The 15,898-nt window shown below is 40.9% G+C and overlaps 1 protein-coding gene across 2 annotated transcripts in view; it reads left to right on the top strand.

Moving 5' to 3' along the window:
• The first annotated feature begins 11,575 nt into the window (after positions 1 to 11,575).
• pappaa (pregnancy-associated plasma protein A, pappalysin 1a) overlaps positions 11,576 to 15,898 on the top strand; it is a 92,542-nt gene continuing 88,219 nt past the window's right edge. For both annotated transcript variants that reach the window (XM_046839707.1, XM_046839706.1), the window contains exon 1: positions 11,576 to 12,767. In XM_046839707.1, coding sequence (XP_046695663.1) covers positions 12,347 to 12,767 — 421 coding nt within the window. In that variant the 5' untranslated portion in view covers positions 11,576 to 12,346. The remainder of the gene's footprint in view (positions 12,768 to 15,898) is intronic.

Below are 15,898 nucleotides of genomic sequence, written 5' to 3'. Positions count from 1 at the left end.
GGTACGCTCTGTTTCAGTCCGGAGCCACCAATAAAGGAGCCACCAATAAAGGCAATAAAAAAGTCTTTCGGCCCTCGTTTTTAAAGAGAGAACATCATGTTCAGTTTCAGAATGTCACAGTAGATGTTGGAGTCCATGTTTCCTTCAATGAATCTCCCTCATACATCAGTTTTTTGAAGCAGCTTCGAGGACTCAACTTTTTTGATGGACCCTTGTGAGGTCCAAGTGAAACCCGGTTTGGAAAAACCTCTGTATGACCCAGACCACTGTACTGTAACTTAGTTTCGGGGTGTTACTGATCTTGGAGACTAGAACATCTATCCATCTGTTTTTAAGCAGTAATTAACTCTTTAGACCACTGTCCTAATGCCCATCGAAATTCTTTATTCGAGCCTGTTCTTCATTCCAGATTTTAGGGTCTCGTGCTAGGAGAGTCCCCTGGGCTCTGGGTTGGTGATCAAAAGTTGTTTAAAGAATTATCTAAACTCCTAAAAGTAAAAATAATAATACAATAAATTAATACAAAAAATATAAAACAATCGTCACGTGATATTTGTGTAACTCGGAGAACTGCAGCATGAGCTTGCGCTTGTTGGACACCAGATGGCAGCACAGGACAGACGTTTACATTTTACTTCCTGCAACCGAATTTTTCTTGATCTTCTGGGAGAACCCTAAAAGCTCACATCAGGAGAGCAGTTTCTGCAAAATCTATACCATGTTACCTTGTTTTAATCCCATCACGTTATTTGCCTTCGCTTAAATTGATTGCATTTGCGTTCACCGCATTGCAAATCACCCACATTGGAAAATAATCAATATTATATCAAATACAATATCAAAGTTTGTGTCCAGTTGTAAAGTTAATTGTTTTCCTCTGACCACATGCCCTGAAGTGTTTTCTATTTTTTACCACACAGCAGTTTGTCCATATTTTATTAAAGAATGATAGAAGTATTTAACTGTTTTTTTATCCATTTATAGTTCCATGCAATATTGTAGCATGTCCTTAAAACAAGGTCCCGTCTGTTATTGTTTTATTCCACAGCAGCTACAAAGTTACAGGAAAAACCACAAAAAGTATAAACTCTCGAAACTTTGGAGGGAAAAAAAAACAACAACCTTCTGACCAATGAAAATAGAGAATTCAACATTCCTGTAGTATGAATATATATATTTTTTTTAACTGATTTATTTTAGTTGCATTCCCGTCTTGTTTCCTTTTCAACCGCGATCCCTGCGCAATGACATCATGACTGCGAGAGACGGCCAAAACCCTCTCTCAGCATGATCTCTTTAACACACTGAGACAGAAAGAGACTGAGTGAGACAGAGAGAGAGAGAAAGAGAGAGAGAGAGAGAATGTGAGGGCGCTTCACCTTCAGGCAGCTCACGTGTTCTGAAGCAGAAGCACTGCAAAAGTTATCTCAATTATTTCCCCATCGCAGGTCGGAGAGGAAATGATTTTGTCAAAGATCGAACGGTTTACGGCCCTGGGCCATGCTGCAGGAATGGAATCCACATCGTGACGTTCTCGGGGGTTTTGGCCCATGAGGGTGTGGAGATGGTGTTGGTCTGGTAAATGGTCCAGAAATAACTTATCAATTATGGTTTTTTTTGTTGTTGTTGTTATGCATCCATTCACAAGACGTATCAGTGAGGCAGTAAATCAGGAGCCGGGCGTCTGCGTTTCTAATGAACGTGTCGTAAAAATCTATTTATGACGTACTAATGAAGCTCTGTAGAGGAAGTATGAAAGCTGATGTTAATTAAAGTTTCTTGATTTACAGTGTGGTTTGATTTTTGCAGCCTTTATGCTTCCTTCGTTTAAGGGAGGAAGTGTGTGTGTGTGTGTGTGTGTGTGTGTGTGTGTGTGTGTGTACATATATATCTTTAATAATGTAATATAATATATAATATATATAATATATAATATAATAATGTGTGTGCATATATATATATGTATATATAATAATGTAATATGTATGTACGTGTGTGTGTGTGTGTGTGTGTGTGTGTGTGTGTGTGTGTGTGTGTGTGTGTGCGTGCACATAAAACCTTTTTCCATTTTTTTGGCCTCGGGATCATTTCTGGCTTTCTGCCACGCGGTATAGCGTTTCTTTTTCCTGTGCATATAACGATTTTTACCACAATTTTGCTCGGATATTAGTTCCAGCTGTAATTTAAATGAACGCATTAACGTCTAATGCATTACTGGGTTTGTTCATGGACGCTGCTACGAGTTTGGTGGACTTTTCAGAAGATCCACATGTAGTTATAAAAAAAAAAAAATCGAATAATAGTGTTGTTTTGTAATAAATATGGAAAAAATACAGGTGGTCCCTGACTTACTATGGAGATGTTTCCGATGACGCCGTTGTAACGTGAAAATATCGTGAGTTGAGACACGGCCTTGCCTACCCGGGAATCTTATAGAAAGGTGATCAGTATGGAGTCGTATACTGTAGTTTGTTAATAATTAAACACATTATAGTAAATAATGTAGCAAAACAGAGTATTTTACAGTACCGTACCGTAAAAACAGTATACGACGCAGAGACACTTAAACCAGTGTTCTAATGTTTTGTCGTTCTGTTTCAAAGATCTTTACAAAGATGTCTGAAATTGTTGCTCAAATCCCCATCGCTGCATAAAAATAAAATAGTGCAAAAATTCTCCTCTCAGGTTATGAACTGGCCAGCAGAAGGTCATGGGCTTAAATCCTAATGCTGTCAGACAGCCAGTGTATTCTGTCATTTTATTCATTTCTTTGGGGGAAAAAACAACAAAAAAAAACATTGTCTACTAAATGATTAAATGCAGATCGTTAAGCGTGAACGATTTTAACAAGAACGAAAAAAAAGAGGCATGCCGTGTTTTCATCAGCGAACGCTGTTCATAACATCTAATTATTCTGCAGCTCTAGACCTCATTAGTCTGATGCAAATGAATGATTTCCATGCTATTTCTATGAACGTAGGTTTGATGGCGCAGTGGGTGCGAAAGTGAGCGTCTGATGATTACATTTCCATTTATTAATGTGCCGATTTCATTGAAAGCGACTTCCAGCTGAGGCGAAAATCCAATCCGAGGGGCTGACAGCGAGACGAGAAATGAGGTTCTGCTGAATGACCAGAGTTGGAGATGCGAGACGAGATGTTTTTGCCACGGTGAACAACTACGGTATGCAGTCGCTTATGAAATGCCACCAAAAAAAGTCTTGAGAGCTTTGACCTAGTGTTTTGTCGCACAACCTTCAGAGTCGATTGTCACAAATTGAGAGATTTCTGTAGATCTTAGTGACGCTTCTGCACCTGTCTACAGGTGGTTCATCCTGCTCTTGAGCTGTTTCAGGTATGAAGGGTTCAGTCTCCAGATTGCATGTTTCCATTGATCTCTTTTTTGTTGATATTGGATAGAATTGGGTCTTATACAAGGCCACTTCAGACTACCGAGACGAGAGATGGTGGAACCAGATGCTCTCTGTTCCCGAGTCCGGTGATGCTGATCGTACAAGGCGGTACGATACGTTGGGATGCTGCCAAGATGTGCACATCTCCCGCCTTGTGAGATGCCTTACTCTGTGTTCGAGTACGTATTTTTTCCTGTGTTTTCGGTGTTTCAAAGCCCGAGTTTAGTTCTTGTATCTCCTCTTTTTATCGGCATCACCGGACTCGGGAACAGAGAGCATCTGGTTCCACCATCTCTCGTCACTCGTCACATACATACATACATACATAGTGTTTTATACATTACGACACTGTAAATGCTCTGTTTTGCTAAATTATGTACTGCATTTTTGTTCAATTCAAGTATACTACCTCATACTGATCACTATTCTATGAGATTCTTGGGTTGGCCATGTCTCGATGATCATTTCAAGTTACGGAACCGGTAATCGTTACGCATCTCCGTCACACGTCGGGGTATTTGATCTACTTATGGGTTATTATTCTGTTATCCTGGCAGTACGTTTTGCTCCAGAATGTCTCGGTTGTCTTGAGCTATCATTCACAGATTCAAGACTCCCCATACCAGATGCAGCAAAGCAGCCATAAAACATCTTTTATCTAATGCTTTATTGTAGCTATCATTTTCTTGTTTCCTTTGCATCTGTGAACATACACTTGATATGCCTTAGCAGAAACCTCCATTTTCTTTCAAAGAACTTTCTCTCAGAAGTAATGTGGCTGCTTGATACACATTTTAGACCATTTTAAAGAAGATTTATCTCAAACACTAGTTTAATCCTGTTTCTTCTTTCTGGGGATACAAAAAAAAAGTGTCCACATCTCTAGATGACGGTCATGACCCTCTAACCTTGACGTGAGCATTGATGGCATTGAGTCACGACACAGACCGAATGTGCTGTAATTACACTTAACTGAGAGTTTTATTGGTTTTTAAAAACATGTGATGTCTGGCTCTTTTTATAGCCTCTCGCTCACACTGGCACATATTCAGCCCTAAACTCTAATGAACGTTTTGTCCACACGCTCTCCGGATGAAGGACGCGCATCGTTTGAGACGTTCACGACATATGTTGCTTGTGAATTCCCGTTTCACACGGACAACGCTAGCAGACTGGAGTGAAGCGGGTCGTCGGGATGTCGGCACGTCTACGACGCTCCAGTCATGGATCTGGGGTGTCTCAGCCTTGCTAACTTGTCAGCAAGTCTTTGTTTTTATGGAGGCACGTCATTGTGACAGTACTCAACATGAGTCGACTAATGAGACCACTAATCACCTCCATATGGACGCGCCAAGAATCGGTTCAATCCAGCGTTAAACTGCATCTATTGTGGTGCTAATTGCTGTTTTTATTGCTTAGTTCCATGTTGTATTATAACACCATTATAAGTGTATATTGTAGTAACGTCTGGTATGAACAGCGGGTACGGAGTCTGCTACAAAAAAATATATATATATATATTTTACCAGCTATTGGGAACTAATACAATATTGCATTAAAAAAAAAAAGTTAATTGTTTATATTATTCAAGAGAAAAATCAGACATTGTACTAAGCCTGTCAAAATTAGGGCTTAATTTTCAAGTTACATTTAACAGCATGTTGGTGTGAAAATTGCAGTCAAAACAAGCCATTGTTATTTATTTGTTCAGTTCAAGTTTATTTTTATTGCGCTTTTCACAGTGTCTCAAAGGAGCTTTACAGGATTTAAATATGTGAATGATGTGTATTTTTCCCAAATGAGCAGCCTGGGGTGACTGTGGAAAGGAAAAACCATTAGATGGTATGAGGAAGAAACCTCATGAAGAAATACTCAGAAGACGGGAAACACATCTTCATATAAGTGACACCAAGAGTGTGATTATAAATCATTAAAACATTACAAACACCAAAGAGTGAGAAATATCATGAGCACCCGAGTGTCAAGTTTATTTCTATGGCGCTTTTCACAATGGACATTGTCCCAAAGCAGCTTTACAGAATATAAGAATTAAAGTGAATGGTGTTTCTCCCTGATGATGAAACCTGGGCTGATGTTATAGGACTCCTTTAGATGTTATAGGAAGAAACCTTGAGAGGAACCAGACTCAAAAAGGGAACCCATCCTCATTTGGGTGACATCTAGAGTGTGATTCTAAATCTTACAGAACAGAACACTGGAGAGTGAGAACCACCATGAGCACCGGAGTGTGAGATTATGAGTAATGTCCTTTCTACAATCTTCTACAGTCAATTAATGTTGTGGAACCAGGAGCTACTGAGCAACTCAAAAAATAGTTCTACATTTGAGATCATCACAGATCCAACACCAGCTTCTCAATGCCAGAGCCTTTAAGCATTTAAAGAGGTCCAATGTCCAAACTTCACATGAAGTGGGATCCAAATAGCGCTGGTACGTCTCTAGATGGTTTCGGATGTTTGCGGCTCGGCATCTGCATCTTTAAAGGTCCATAATCTTCGTCCCTTCTACAGTCTTACAGACAGTTGGAGTTGCAGAACCAGGAGCTCCTGAGCAATAAATGAGCTACTTTGAGATCATGATATGTCTCCTCCATGCCAAAGCCATGTTATTTTGAGTATTGATTAAGAGGTAGTTTATCATCAAAGTCCGAAATCTTCATGTAGTTGGATCTAACTGGAGCTGGTACATCTGTAGATGGCTCAGGATCCTCTCGTGCTCAGCATCTTTTCTTTGAAGGTCAGAAATCTTTGTAGGGTGGAACACAACTGGAGCTAGTGTGGAATTTGTGGTGGAATTCTCTCAGAGTTCAAATTTAGATCTTGGAACTAGAGACTAATAAGTCTTGTCTGAAATGAATATGGATTTATCTTGTCTGCAGCTGGGACGTTTCTGCAGCATGTCCATCTACTTCTACAGATCTTTGGATCTGTCATGATGCATGCATATGCACTTGTTTGCCTTTTATTGTGATTCGACTAATTGGTCTAATTTGTCTTTAGTTGGCACTTGTCCATCTCTACCTAGGACTTGCCTAGAGACATACAACTGGTACTTGTTTTGGGAATCGCTTGTCTTTGGATGGGACTTGATTTCTGCACACTTGTCTTGGTTCTTGTCCATCTTCATTTGGAACTTTTTATAAGACCTACCTTATCTTAAATTTGGAATCTGTCTTTGGATGTCTCTAAATAAAGAGACATCCAGAGACAGATTCCAAATCTGTCTCTGGAGTCTTGTCTGTCCTTTTTTTCTTTTCTTCAAATCATTCCTATAAAGGGCACGTTCAAGTAATGAGAAAAATCCAGGTGCTACAGACCATCACACAGCTCTCAATCAGAGTTTACTGGTCACAGGGATTATCCTTCTAGCGGCGCTTCACAGGATGATCTACGATCTTGGAGTCGGAGAGCATAAAACACATAACAAGGACACTTATAATCCATTAATCCATCAAGTTAATCTGTCACTCTGGAGCAGATGAGATGTAAAAGCTGTCATGTTTTTTTCGAAGAAAGCCTCTCTGTGGGAAAAAAGACCCAGAAAGAATGAGAAGGAGGGGGACAAAGAAGAAAGGAAGAAAAACAAGAACACATGGTAAATGTGTAAACAGGGAAGATGTTGACACACAGTGGTGCTGTTAAACATATACGCTTAAGCCACGCTCGCTGTAGATGAGTGACAGACGGCGTGACCACACACAGCATTCCTTGCATGTTCAACACGGTTCGGGCCAACGGGCGACGAGCAAATGTTGAAAAAGCAAACACGTGGAACGACCATTAGGACTCCGGGGAATATAATCTCAACCGTTTACAAACAAACACAAATCTTTTCGCATCATTACTGCATACTTTTACGACCAAGAGGAAAAATCGGGGAACGTTTTATCAAACCGAATCCCGAATATTACAACAGATTTATTTGAATGGATCTGTTTCAGTGCGTAGCGTATTAGCCGAAAACTCGATCGAGTTCTTTGATGTTCTTCGGTTGTGTTTGTACGCCATTTTTTTTAAAGATCAATGTTTATTTTTAATTCCATCTGTTTCCTGTTTCTTTTTAGTTTTGCTGCTGCTTATAATTCATCTTAGATATATTTGTTTCTTGCTATTTTTTATAACACAAATCGACAAATTTTCGCTTAAATAATAGACTATACATTTGGTCGGATGTTTGCCAACTGAAGACTGGCTAACTAGCAAGTTACCAGCAAGAGATTAGCTAACTGCTATACAAATTCTGGCAAAAATAAACATTGTTAGCAAGACTGCAAACCCGCCCTTGGTTCAGGAGTGGACAGTTTGGTCCATCAGTATTTGTAGTTTGAATGAATGTGCAAATTTACCAGGAACTGCATTAACATTTAAAGCTCTGCTGATGGTGAGTTGGAGCTGTACTACAGTAACTTTTGACCAGTCAGAATGATGATGATGATGAAGATACAGTGCTAGTCTGTTATTCATGACCATCCCTTAATTCTAAACATAAAACCTACATAATAAATGGTGATAAATATAATGTTTTCTATAGAACTTTTTGGAAGTTTAAAGCCTATAATAGTGATGACTGCTCATTCTCGTGTCCTGTACACTTGTCTTGGCTCTTGTCTGTCTTTATTTAAGACTTGTGTTGCGTTTTGTCTTTTTTTTTGGTAGGAATTTGTCTCTGGATTTGATATGTCTCAACCTGGGGTGTGTCTCTTTCCTTGGAATTTGTCTGTCTTTGCTTAGTAGTTGTCTCAGGAGTTTTTGGATTTGCTTGTCTAGTGGATCAGAGAAGTTTTCAAACATAGTGAATGTCTCTGTATTAGTCTTTATGAATGATTTGATTCATTTCTTGGCCATTAATTGAAACTGACCAGCCCCAGATTTTTCTTTGTTTGGGACATTTCTCAGGATTTGTAAGTCTTTGACTTGGTTCTAGTTTGTCTTCACTTGGTCTTGACCTGAACTTAATCAAGTCGATTTGTCAAGACAAAATCAAGATAACAAGGACCAGGCCAAGTCATATCTTGAATTCAATTCAATTTACAGAAGCAACAAAAATAACTTTAAAATCTGTTCATATAAGTTTATCAATTATATGTTTATCCCTAATGAGTGAGCCATTGGCTACAATGACAAGGAAAAACTCCCAGTTTATATATTAGATATGAAGAGGAAAACTTGATGAACCAGACTCAAAAGTGAACCACATCTTCATCTGGGTGACACTAAATGTCCATTCATTACAGTTCCATCATTGATGAAGTTATCAACTGTTCGCTGTTGGAACTGGTCTTGGGATTTGTCTGTATTTAACTAGATAAAACTCCTTGTTTTTGACGCACCTCAATTTCATTCAGAATTATTTGCATCGAGATGTTTCTTCTTTAGCGCTTGACCTCAGTGTGAATTTTTATAAAATATTAATAAAAAAAGAAAAACTTGCACATTAATAACAATCCAGTCTGCTGAAGTAGCCAGAACTGTTGTCTGGCCCTCACAGGAAATTTAACACCCACCACAGAGCATAATTTGGCATGAAGAAACAGCTTCATCAGCGCTGGTGTAATTACACCATTAGAGACGTAAAGACCAGAATTTATCAAGCGCAGTTTGGCATCTGACCAAACGCATACTTACTGTCCAGGTCTTTTGGGTTCGAAGCAATAGCTTTGGTGAAAACTTTAATTTGCACGCAAAATCAAGGTTCCACTCCCCATGATGAGCCAAGATGTTGACTTCATTTGCGTTAACATGTTTTACACTGGAGCTACGAGGCTAAACTTGCTACCACGTGCTTGTCTCATCTAGATGATGGGCTCCATTTTTGAGACACTTCTCAAGGCTTCTTTATCGTGTCATTACAGTCACTTTCTTTCGCAGTGTCACCTGGTAATAAATGGCTGTAATGTTATTTGCAGGGTTTTGCTCTTGTCTCCCAGAGAAGTCATTAATATTTTATGGAGAACCCACAAAAAAAAATCCTTAAAGTAAATGTTTTAAGTCAAACTTTTTAAGGAGGTTACATTTCCATAAATTTTCCAATGAGCCCTTAAGGAACCCTGCAAACGTTCTGCTCATAAGGTTTATTTTGTTAAACTAAATGTATGTTCTCCAGCTGGAAACCTGTGCTGTGCCTTTGAGAACCCAGTAGTAGCTATATTATATGGGCAAAAGTTTGCAGACACCAAGGGTGCTCTGAAGGCCTGGACTGATGTAGGTGAGGTGAGCAGTAAAGTGAAGATAAAATATCATAACATCCAAAGACATCCAGTTTGGAGAAGAACCACATATGCCTGGGAAAGTCAGGTGTTCCAATACTTTGGTCCACATAGGGTATTCCTTGATAAATGTATTTATTCAGTATTAAATGTGGAGAAAAAACTTTGATCTGTTTGGTGCTTTTCAAACAGAAGATACCAGTTTAGAGACTTAAAATTTGGTGTTCATTCATCCTAAGTGAGCATTTTATCCTGGTCTGAAACAGTGGGGTATGAGGTGGGAACACACCCTGGATGTAAGAAGAAATGTAAGTCCATATAGAAGTTTTGGAAATGTATTGAGGGATTTTTTTTTCAGGTCGAAGAAAATTTCCTTAAAAAAAAGAGACCAAACCTGGAAAAGTAGTGATCTCATGCTGCACCAAGGCTCGTGAGACCAAATCCACAAAAACCCAAGGAATGAAGTACAAAAGAAAATATGTGGACTCGCCACTGCGATGTGACAAAGGCGGCCCCCTGACAAATATTTAACAAGGAGGGTTTTACGACAAGCGACAATCCGCTGCTGTTCGTTTACAGCAAACAAAGAAAAGATGCCGTCACATTCCTCACGTTATCTCCTTCTATACGGAGGGCACAAGGCCGGCCCTGCAGAGCAGAAACATCTCCGGGTGCGGAAGTGAGCGTTTATCCTCAGCACGGATCAGTACATTCCTTTTTTATTGCTCTGTATTGTTATAGGAAGTGGTGTGCAGGTGTGAGATGGCATGAGGTTCGAACGATATCTATTAGAATTTATTATAATCCAGGTACAATATGGTGGGAGTTTTAGTGTTGCAGCATGATTTCCTGAAATCTGTGCAAACGTTATTGATGTTTCAAAGTTGCTGTGCAGACCAATTCCTCAGGGGGACATAATTCACTTAATAAATGCCAGATTTTTTTTTTCCACTGGATTTTTTTAATGGATGTTTTTTCCTATTTGATTTTGTTTCCTAACATTTTTTTTTTAAGTGTGATTTCTTTCCACATATGACTATTATTATTATTAGTAGTAGGAGTAGTAGTAAAATTATTTATTTTTTCACATGGGTGGATTCTTTATGTAAGATGTCTTTATTTTCACATTGGTATTTTATTCAATTATTTCAACTTTTCTTGTTTTTCTTCTTCCTTTTTATTTTATTCTTCTTGTTAATTTTGTTTTTTTATTATTATATTTGCAAATGACTAATATATTTCACTTTTTCAAGCAGTTCCTTTTTCATTTAATAAATTCTTTCTTTCTTTCTTTCTTTCTTTCTTCTTTCTTTCTTTCTTTCTTTCTTTCTTTCTTTCTTTCCTTCCTTCTTTCCTTCCTTCTTTTTGCATATGATTACTCCACACTTTAATTGCATGTATTATTCACACTGAGTTCACGTGCAGGTTCAGGATACCACACAATCCCACTCACACACAATCATTGACATATAAAGACTATAATGAGGGTCTTTTGGGATTGTTTGAAGCACTGAGCAACAGTAGGATGAAGGGAATAACTGAGCTTCATATGTTGGCAAATAGTAAACCTTTCGTGTGTAAAAAACATTTGATGCACATCAACTTTTCTTGCAAACATTCTCAGCTTTGCGTCTGTTCCCTGGAGGCCCCAAAACCACTTGTTTGGTTTGTTTTCGTCTCGCTTCGGCCCTGAACTTCCCATGCGCACAAAGAGCACTGACGTGACATGTGCAAATAGTAGCCACTAGAGGGATACACGTGCATGCACACTTTCCCCCCGGAGTGGTTCAGGAGGCACGGGGAAAGTGCTCCTGCCTTCCCTGCGTTTTACCTGTGCGAGTCCACCCCCACCCCCCACCCCCCACCCACGTCCACGAGAGGAGGAAGGACTCAAAAGCAGAAACTCCTGAGCCTTCAAAGCAAAACAAAGCATCGCGCTCTACGCAACGCAGCCTAACGTTCCTTCCTGCATCTGTCTATCTGTCTATCAGTCAGCCGAGTCCGTCTGTCTGTCTGTCTGTCTGCTCCCGAATGCCCCAGTGAGGATCCCGCGATGCTCCTGGACCTCTACAGCGCACCCTGACCTCATCCTCTCGGCGCATCTCAACTTTCAATCCCAAATGCAACTTTTGGGACTTTCATTCCCAGTATGCAAGTTCTCGACTTTTTCTGAAGCGCCTTTTGTACGCGTGTGGCATTTCTGACATCGTGTCGCGAGTGGGGTTAAAAAAGCGCACAGGCGCACGGCTGCTGGAGAGCACTTCACTGGGAGATGAGATGAGATGAGATGAGATGAGATGAGATGAGATGAGATGAGATGAGGGGGGCTTGATTCCGATTCTGATCTTAACTCTGATTGATTACTTATTAGTCACCCCCTCCCTCCCTCCCTTCTGGATCCCGGATCCGTTCAAAAGGCAACGTGGAGCGCAGAAATGTGCGCAGTGCCGAGCGCGCTGGCGGAGCTCCGATCCGAACACAAGACTCACTTTTGGTAAACATGAGGCGCGTGCTGGCGGCTTGTAGACAGTAATCAGAAGAGCACCGGTACTCGGGTTTTCTTCACGTCGGACTCGGATCTTCGCCCTGACAGCTGCCGAGAGGAAAATCTAGAACTTGCGTGCGTCCTTGAACGTCTCCATATTTTTTTCCTTTCTGAATTATAATAATAATAATAATAAAAAAAAAAAACTAAAAACAACACCAAAATGAAAGTGTGGACTTTTCTGCCGTGGCTCCCCTGCCTCGTTATCTTAATCCTGTGCGTCGGGTCGGAGTGCGGCCCCGTGTGGAGGAAAGGCCGGTCCAAACGCGAGCTCGTGAAGCTCCGGGAGGCCCGGGCGAGCGTGCCGGGCGCGTGCGCCACCCGCCTTACACGCGGCAAGCGCTCCGTGCCGGGCCTCGAGCGACGCTTACCCCGCCAACGCCGGCGCGCCTCTGCGTCCGACGAAGGCGAGGACGCATCGTCCGTCTCCGCCGCGTCCAGCGCGCACGGCCACGCCGTGTACTTTACAGGACGCGGGGACCAGCTGCGCCTCAGACCAGCCGAGGAAATCCCCAGGGGGAACTTCACGCTAGGGATGTGGGTGAAGCCCGAAGGAGGACAGCGCTCCCCTGCCGTAATTGCAGGTACGTGACGTGATTTATTTGTTTATCTTTATTTTTAAACACAATGAGTGAAAACGACTTGCCATGCTCTCTCTCCCTCTCTCTCTTTCTTTCACGTTGTTTATACCTGTTTGATCTTAAATCAGTCAAACTTTGAAGTTTCTCTGCGCGTAAAAGCGCACGTCACCCCTGTAGACGGCTCTGGAACAGGCACTTTATGGATGAAACTGTGCGCTCTGATCAGATCTAGAGCACACACAGATATAGGGCTGTGCGTAATCTAGAACATGAAAGGGTACGCTCTAGTTTTTTTTCTTTGTTTTTGCGTAAAGCTCAGCACAATAACAGCTTGTGCAATGTACAGAGGTAGAGCATGCACATCATGCACATCATCAAGCTGTGTGTTAAACACATCCGAGAGAAAACTTTCAAACAAGTTCCACTATCCGAGGACACTGTGTGCTGCTTCTGCTCTGGAACAAGACGCACATCTCCTCCTTACAATTATCAGGCATTTCTATTTATTAGGGTTATATTTGAATTATATCTTTATATTTTATTTGTATTTTTATTTTGCATGTGTTTATTTCAGAGTTTCCTTCTAGCTATTTGATACACACTAAACCGAACATGCTGTGGGAGAAAGCTCATGTCTGTCAGGGTTTCCCCCGTTTTAGAGTAAAGTTAGAGCGCGCGCGCGCACACACACACACAAACACACACACACACACACACACACACACACACACACACACACACACACACACACTCCAACACTCCAACACTTCCACTCTTCTTACTCCAGACCAAATAAAGGGGGAAAAAAATTACTTGCGCTCTGACTTGGGTTGCCAGATACATCTCCTTTAAATGTTTTCTTTTTTTTCATTTGTATTCGTTCACACCAACCTGTCGTCTTGTTGCTATTTTTTCAAGTTTACAACCTAGCACTCAGATCTATGTGTAAATACAGTCTACTTTGTAAAAACAAAGTATTTATTTCTAAAGGTAAATCGAAACAGGGGAGAGAATGGATGGACATGGCAACCTTGTTTGATGTGTTGTAAATCACACGCTTGACAGGTTGTTAAAACGCCGCCTCGCCAGTGATCATGTAATTACCGCTCACACGTTGTGGATTTTCTTTGGGAAAGTGAAGAGTTGCCAGATTGGGATGTAATAAATTCTGTTCACAGTCGTTTGGAAAAGAAACAGTGTTTCACATAAGAAAATAAAAGGAAAGTGTAAGCATTTTTTTATGGCAAGATTGAATTCATTAATAGAGATATTGCTGTGCAGTGTAGGATGCTGAAATAGATTGGGCTGTTCTCACTCTGTGTGTGTGTGTGTGTGTGTGTCTGTGTCTGTGTCTGTGGTGAGGGAGAGATGTGTGAGATCTTGAACACAATACTCCCCCTAGTTGCTCTTTTCCCAGCGATGACATCATCTGTTTGAAAGTCGAAGCAGCCTGGGTCTTTAGAGAACAGCGCACAGACACGGATAAGCCTTGTTCTATATAGAGTGGGAAAAATTCCTACATGACATTGGCGGTTTCCGAACAACCCCAGGCATTTTCATGGGAGCTCTGAGTCACGTTATTTGTCGTACTACTTGTCCTTTACGGAGGAATCCAGATGAATTACGCATCAGGCATGTCATGTAAAAACATGCACTTGATCTCCTGATTTTGCATTTTGCCCCTGGAGGGCTGGTGGGTACTGCTTGAAAAAATAGCTTACTGCAAAATTATATTTTCTCTGATCGAAGCCGTCTATTGGTTTTCCCTCGGATGGGGTTGTTGTGTGTGCTGTTCGAATCAGCAACGATGCAGCATCGTCTTTCTGTCTCACCTGGATGTCTGATCCAGAAGGGTTTTTATTTACAGGACAAACAAGATAAGCTGGAATACAGTGACCCTTGCTTAAACCTGAGCAAAATGCTAATGTTAATGAATGCCTAAAAATGGCTCCGAAAAGTGTTCGCAAAGCATTAATTGTGATTCCATAACCGTGTCGCTTTTATAATGCAGGTTTCATGCCACTTGAGCGTAAAAGTGCTGCTTCTTTATTAGCCAGGTCCAGGCAGTGCTGAGGCAGTGAGTCTCGGACACACACTGCGAACTGCACAGAATTCAGGACCTTGAACAGCGCTGAGGCGACGTTCGTGTGGCTGTGGGAAAAGAGAACGCTTCGGATCGACTCACGACCATAATCTAGTCTCGTGTAATTACAGTACGCAGAGGTCGTTCCACAGCAACGGGCCTTGAAAGGAGGCAAGAACTCATCCTTAATTCCCAATCTTGTCAAAACGTTGCAGAGAGACTTGGCACTAAAGTTCATCTTTAACAGTCATGACGCAAAAGGGACATTGCAAGAACATCCCGTATCAAATAAAAGACAGTGAGCAAGAGAGATTGCCTAATCGGCACTTGCACAAGATGGTTATAAAACTGCAGGAAAAGCAGATTTGTATCAATGATGACTTCTAGGTGACCTGTTGTGTAATTTTCAGGGAAGTGATGCATCAGATTCAACTTTCTCCATCAGGGAAGTGGGAACATCATAAGAAGTGTATTATTAAAACATGTCTTATACCTACTCGTATGAGTGTGGATCGTTTTCATTGCTGTTCAAATCGCATTGGCCATTCGAGTACGTTATCGTTTCTATAGTAACATCTCATTCACAGGGACTTCTACGGCAGATGTTCTGCGTGAATAGAGAGCGTAAACACTCATATAATAATGTTTTCTTCCAACAGAGGATGTTTATGTTTTACAGTTTCACATTGAAATGAACTACAAATGCAGATTCTTTTAGAACGTCATTGGGTTAAGGCATTGGACTCATTGGATCTAAAGGTCATGAGTTCAAATCCCAGCCATGCCAAACTGCTAATCATGGGCCCCTGAGCAAGGCCCTCAACCCCATAGCTGCTTAGTTGCATCAATATAATAAATATAAATTGCTCTGGATGAAGGCGTCTGCCAAATGCCATGAACGTAAATGAAGAGGTGTGTGTTATGTGGGATTCTGGAATGAGTGGTCTAAAATGATGTAGCTCAGGTTGAGGAACTGTTAGAGCCAGAATTCACACACAAAGCTAACATTAATGGAAAGCAGATCATTTTTTGGATTTAAGCGTTATTTTTT

This window comes from Silurus meridionalis, chromosome 25 (genome assembly GCF_014805685.1).
Source record: "Silurus meridionalis isolate SWU-2019-XX chromosome 25, ASM1480568v1, whole genome shotgun sequence".
Classification (NCBI taxonomy): domain Eukaryota; kingdom Metazoa; phylum Chordata; class Actinopteri; order Siluriformes; family Siluridae; genus Silurus; species Silurus meridionalis.
Note: the sequence above shows the minus strand (reverse complement) of the source record. Positions and strands in the feature narration are given on the sequence as shown.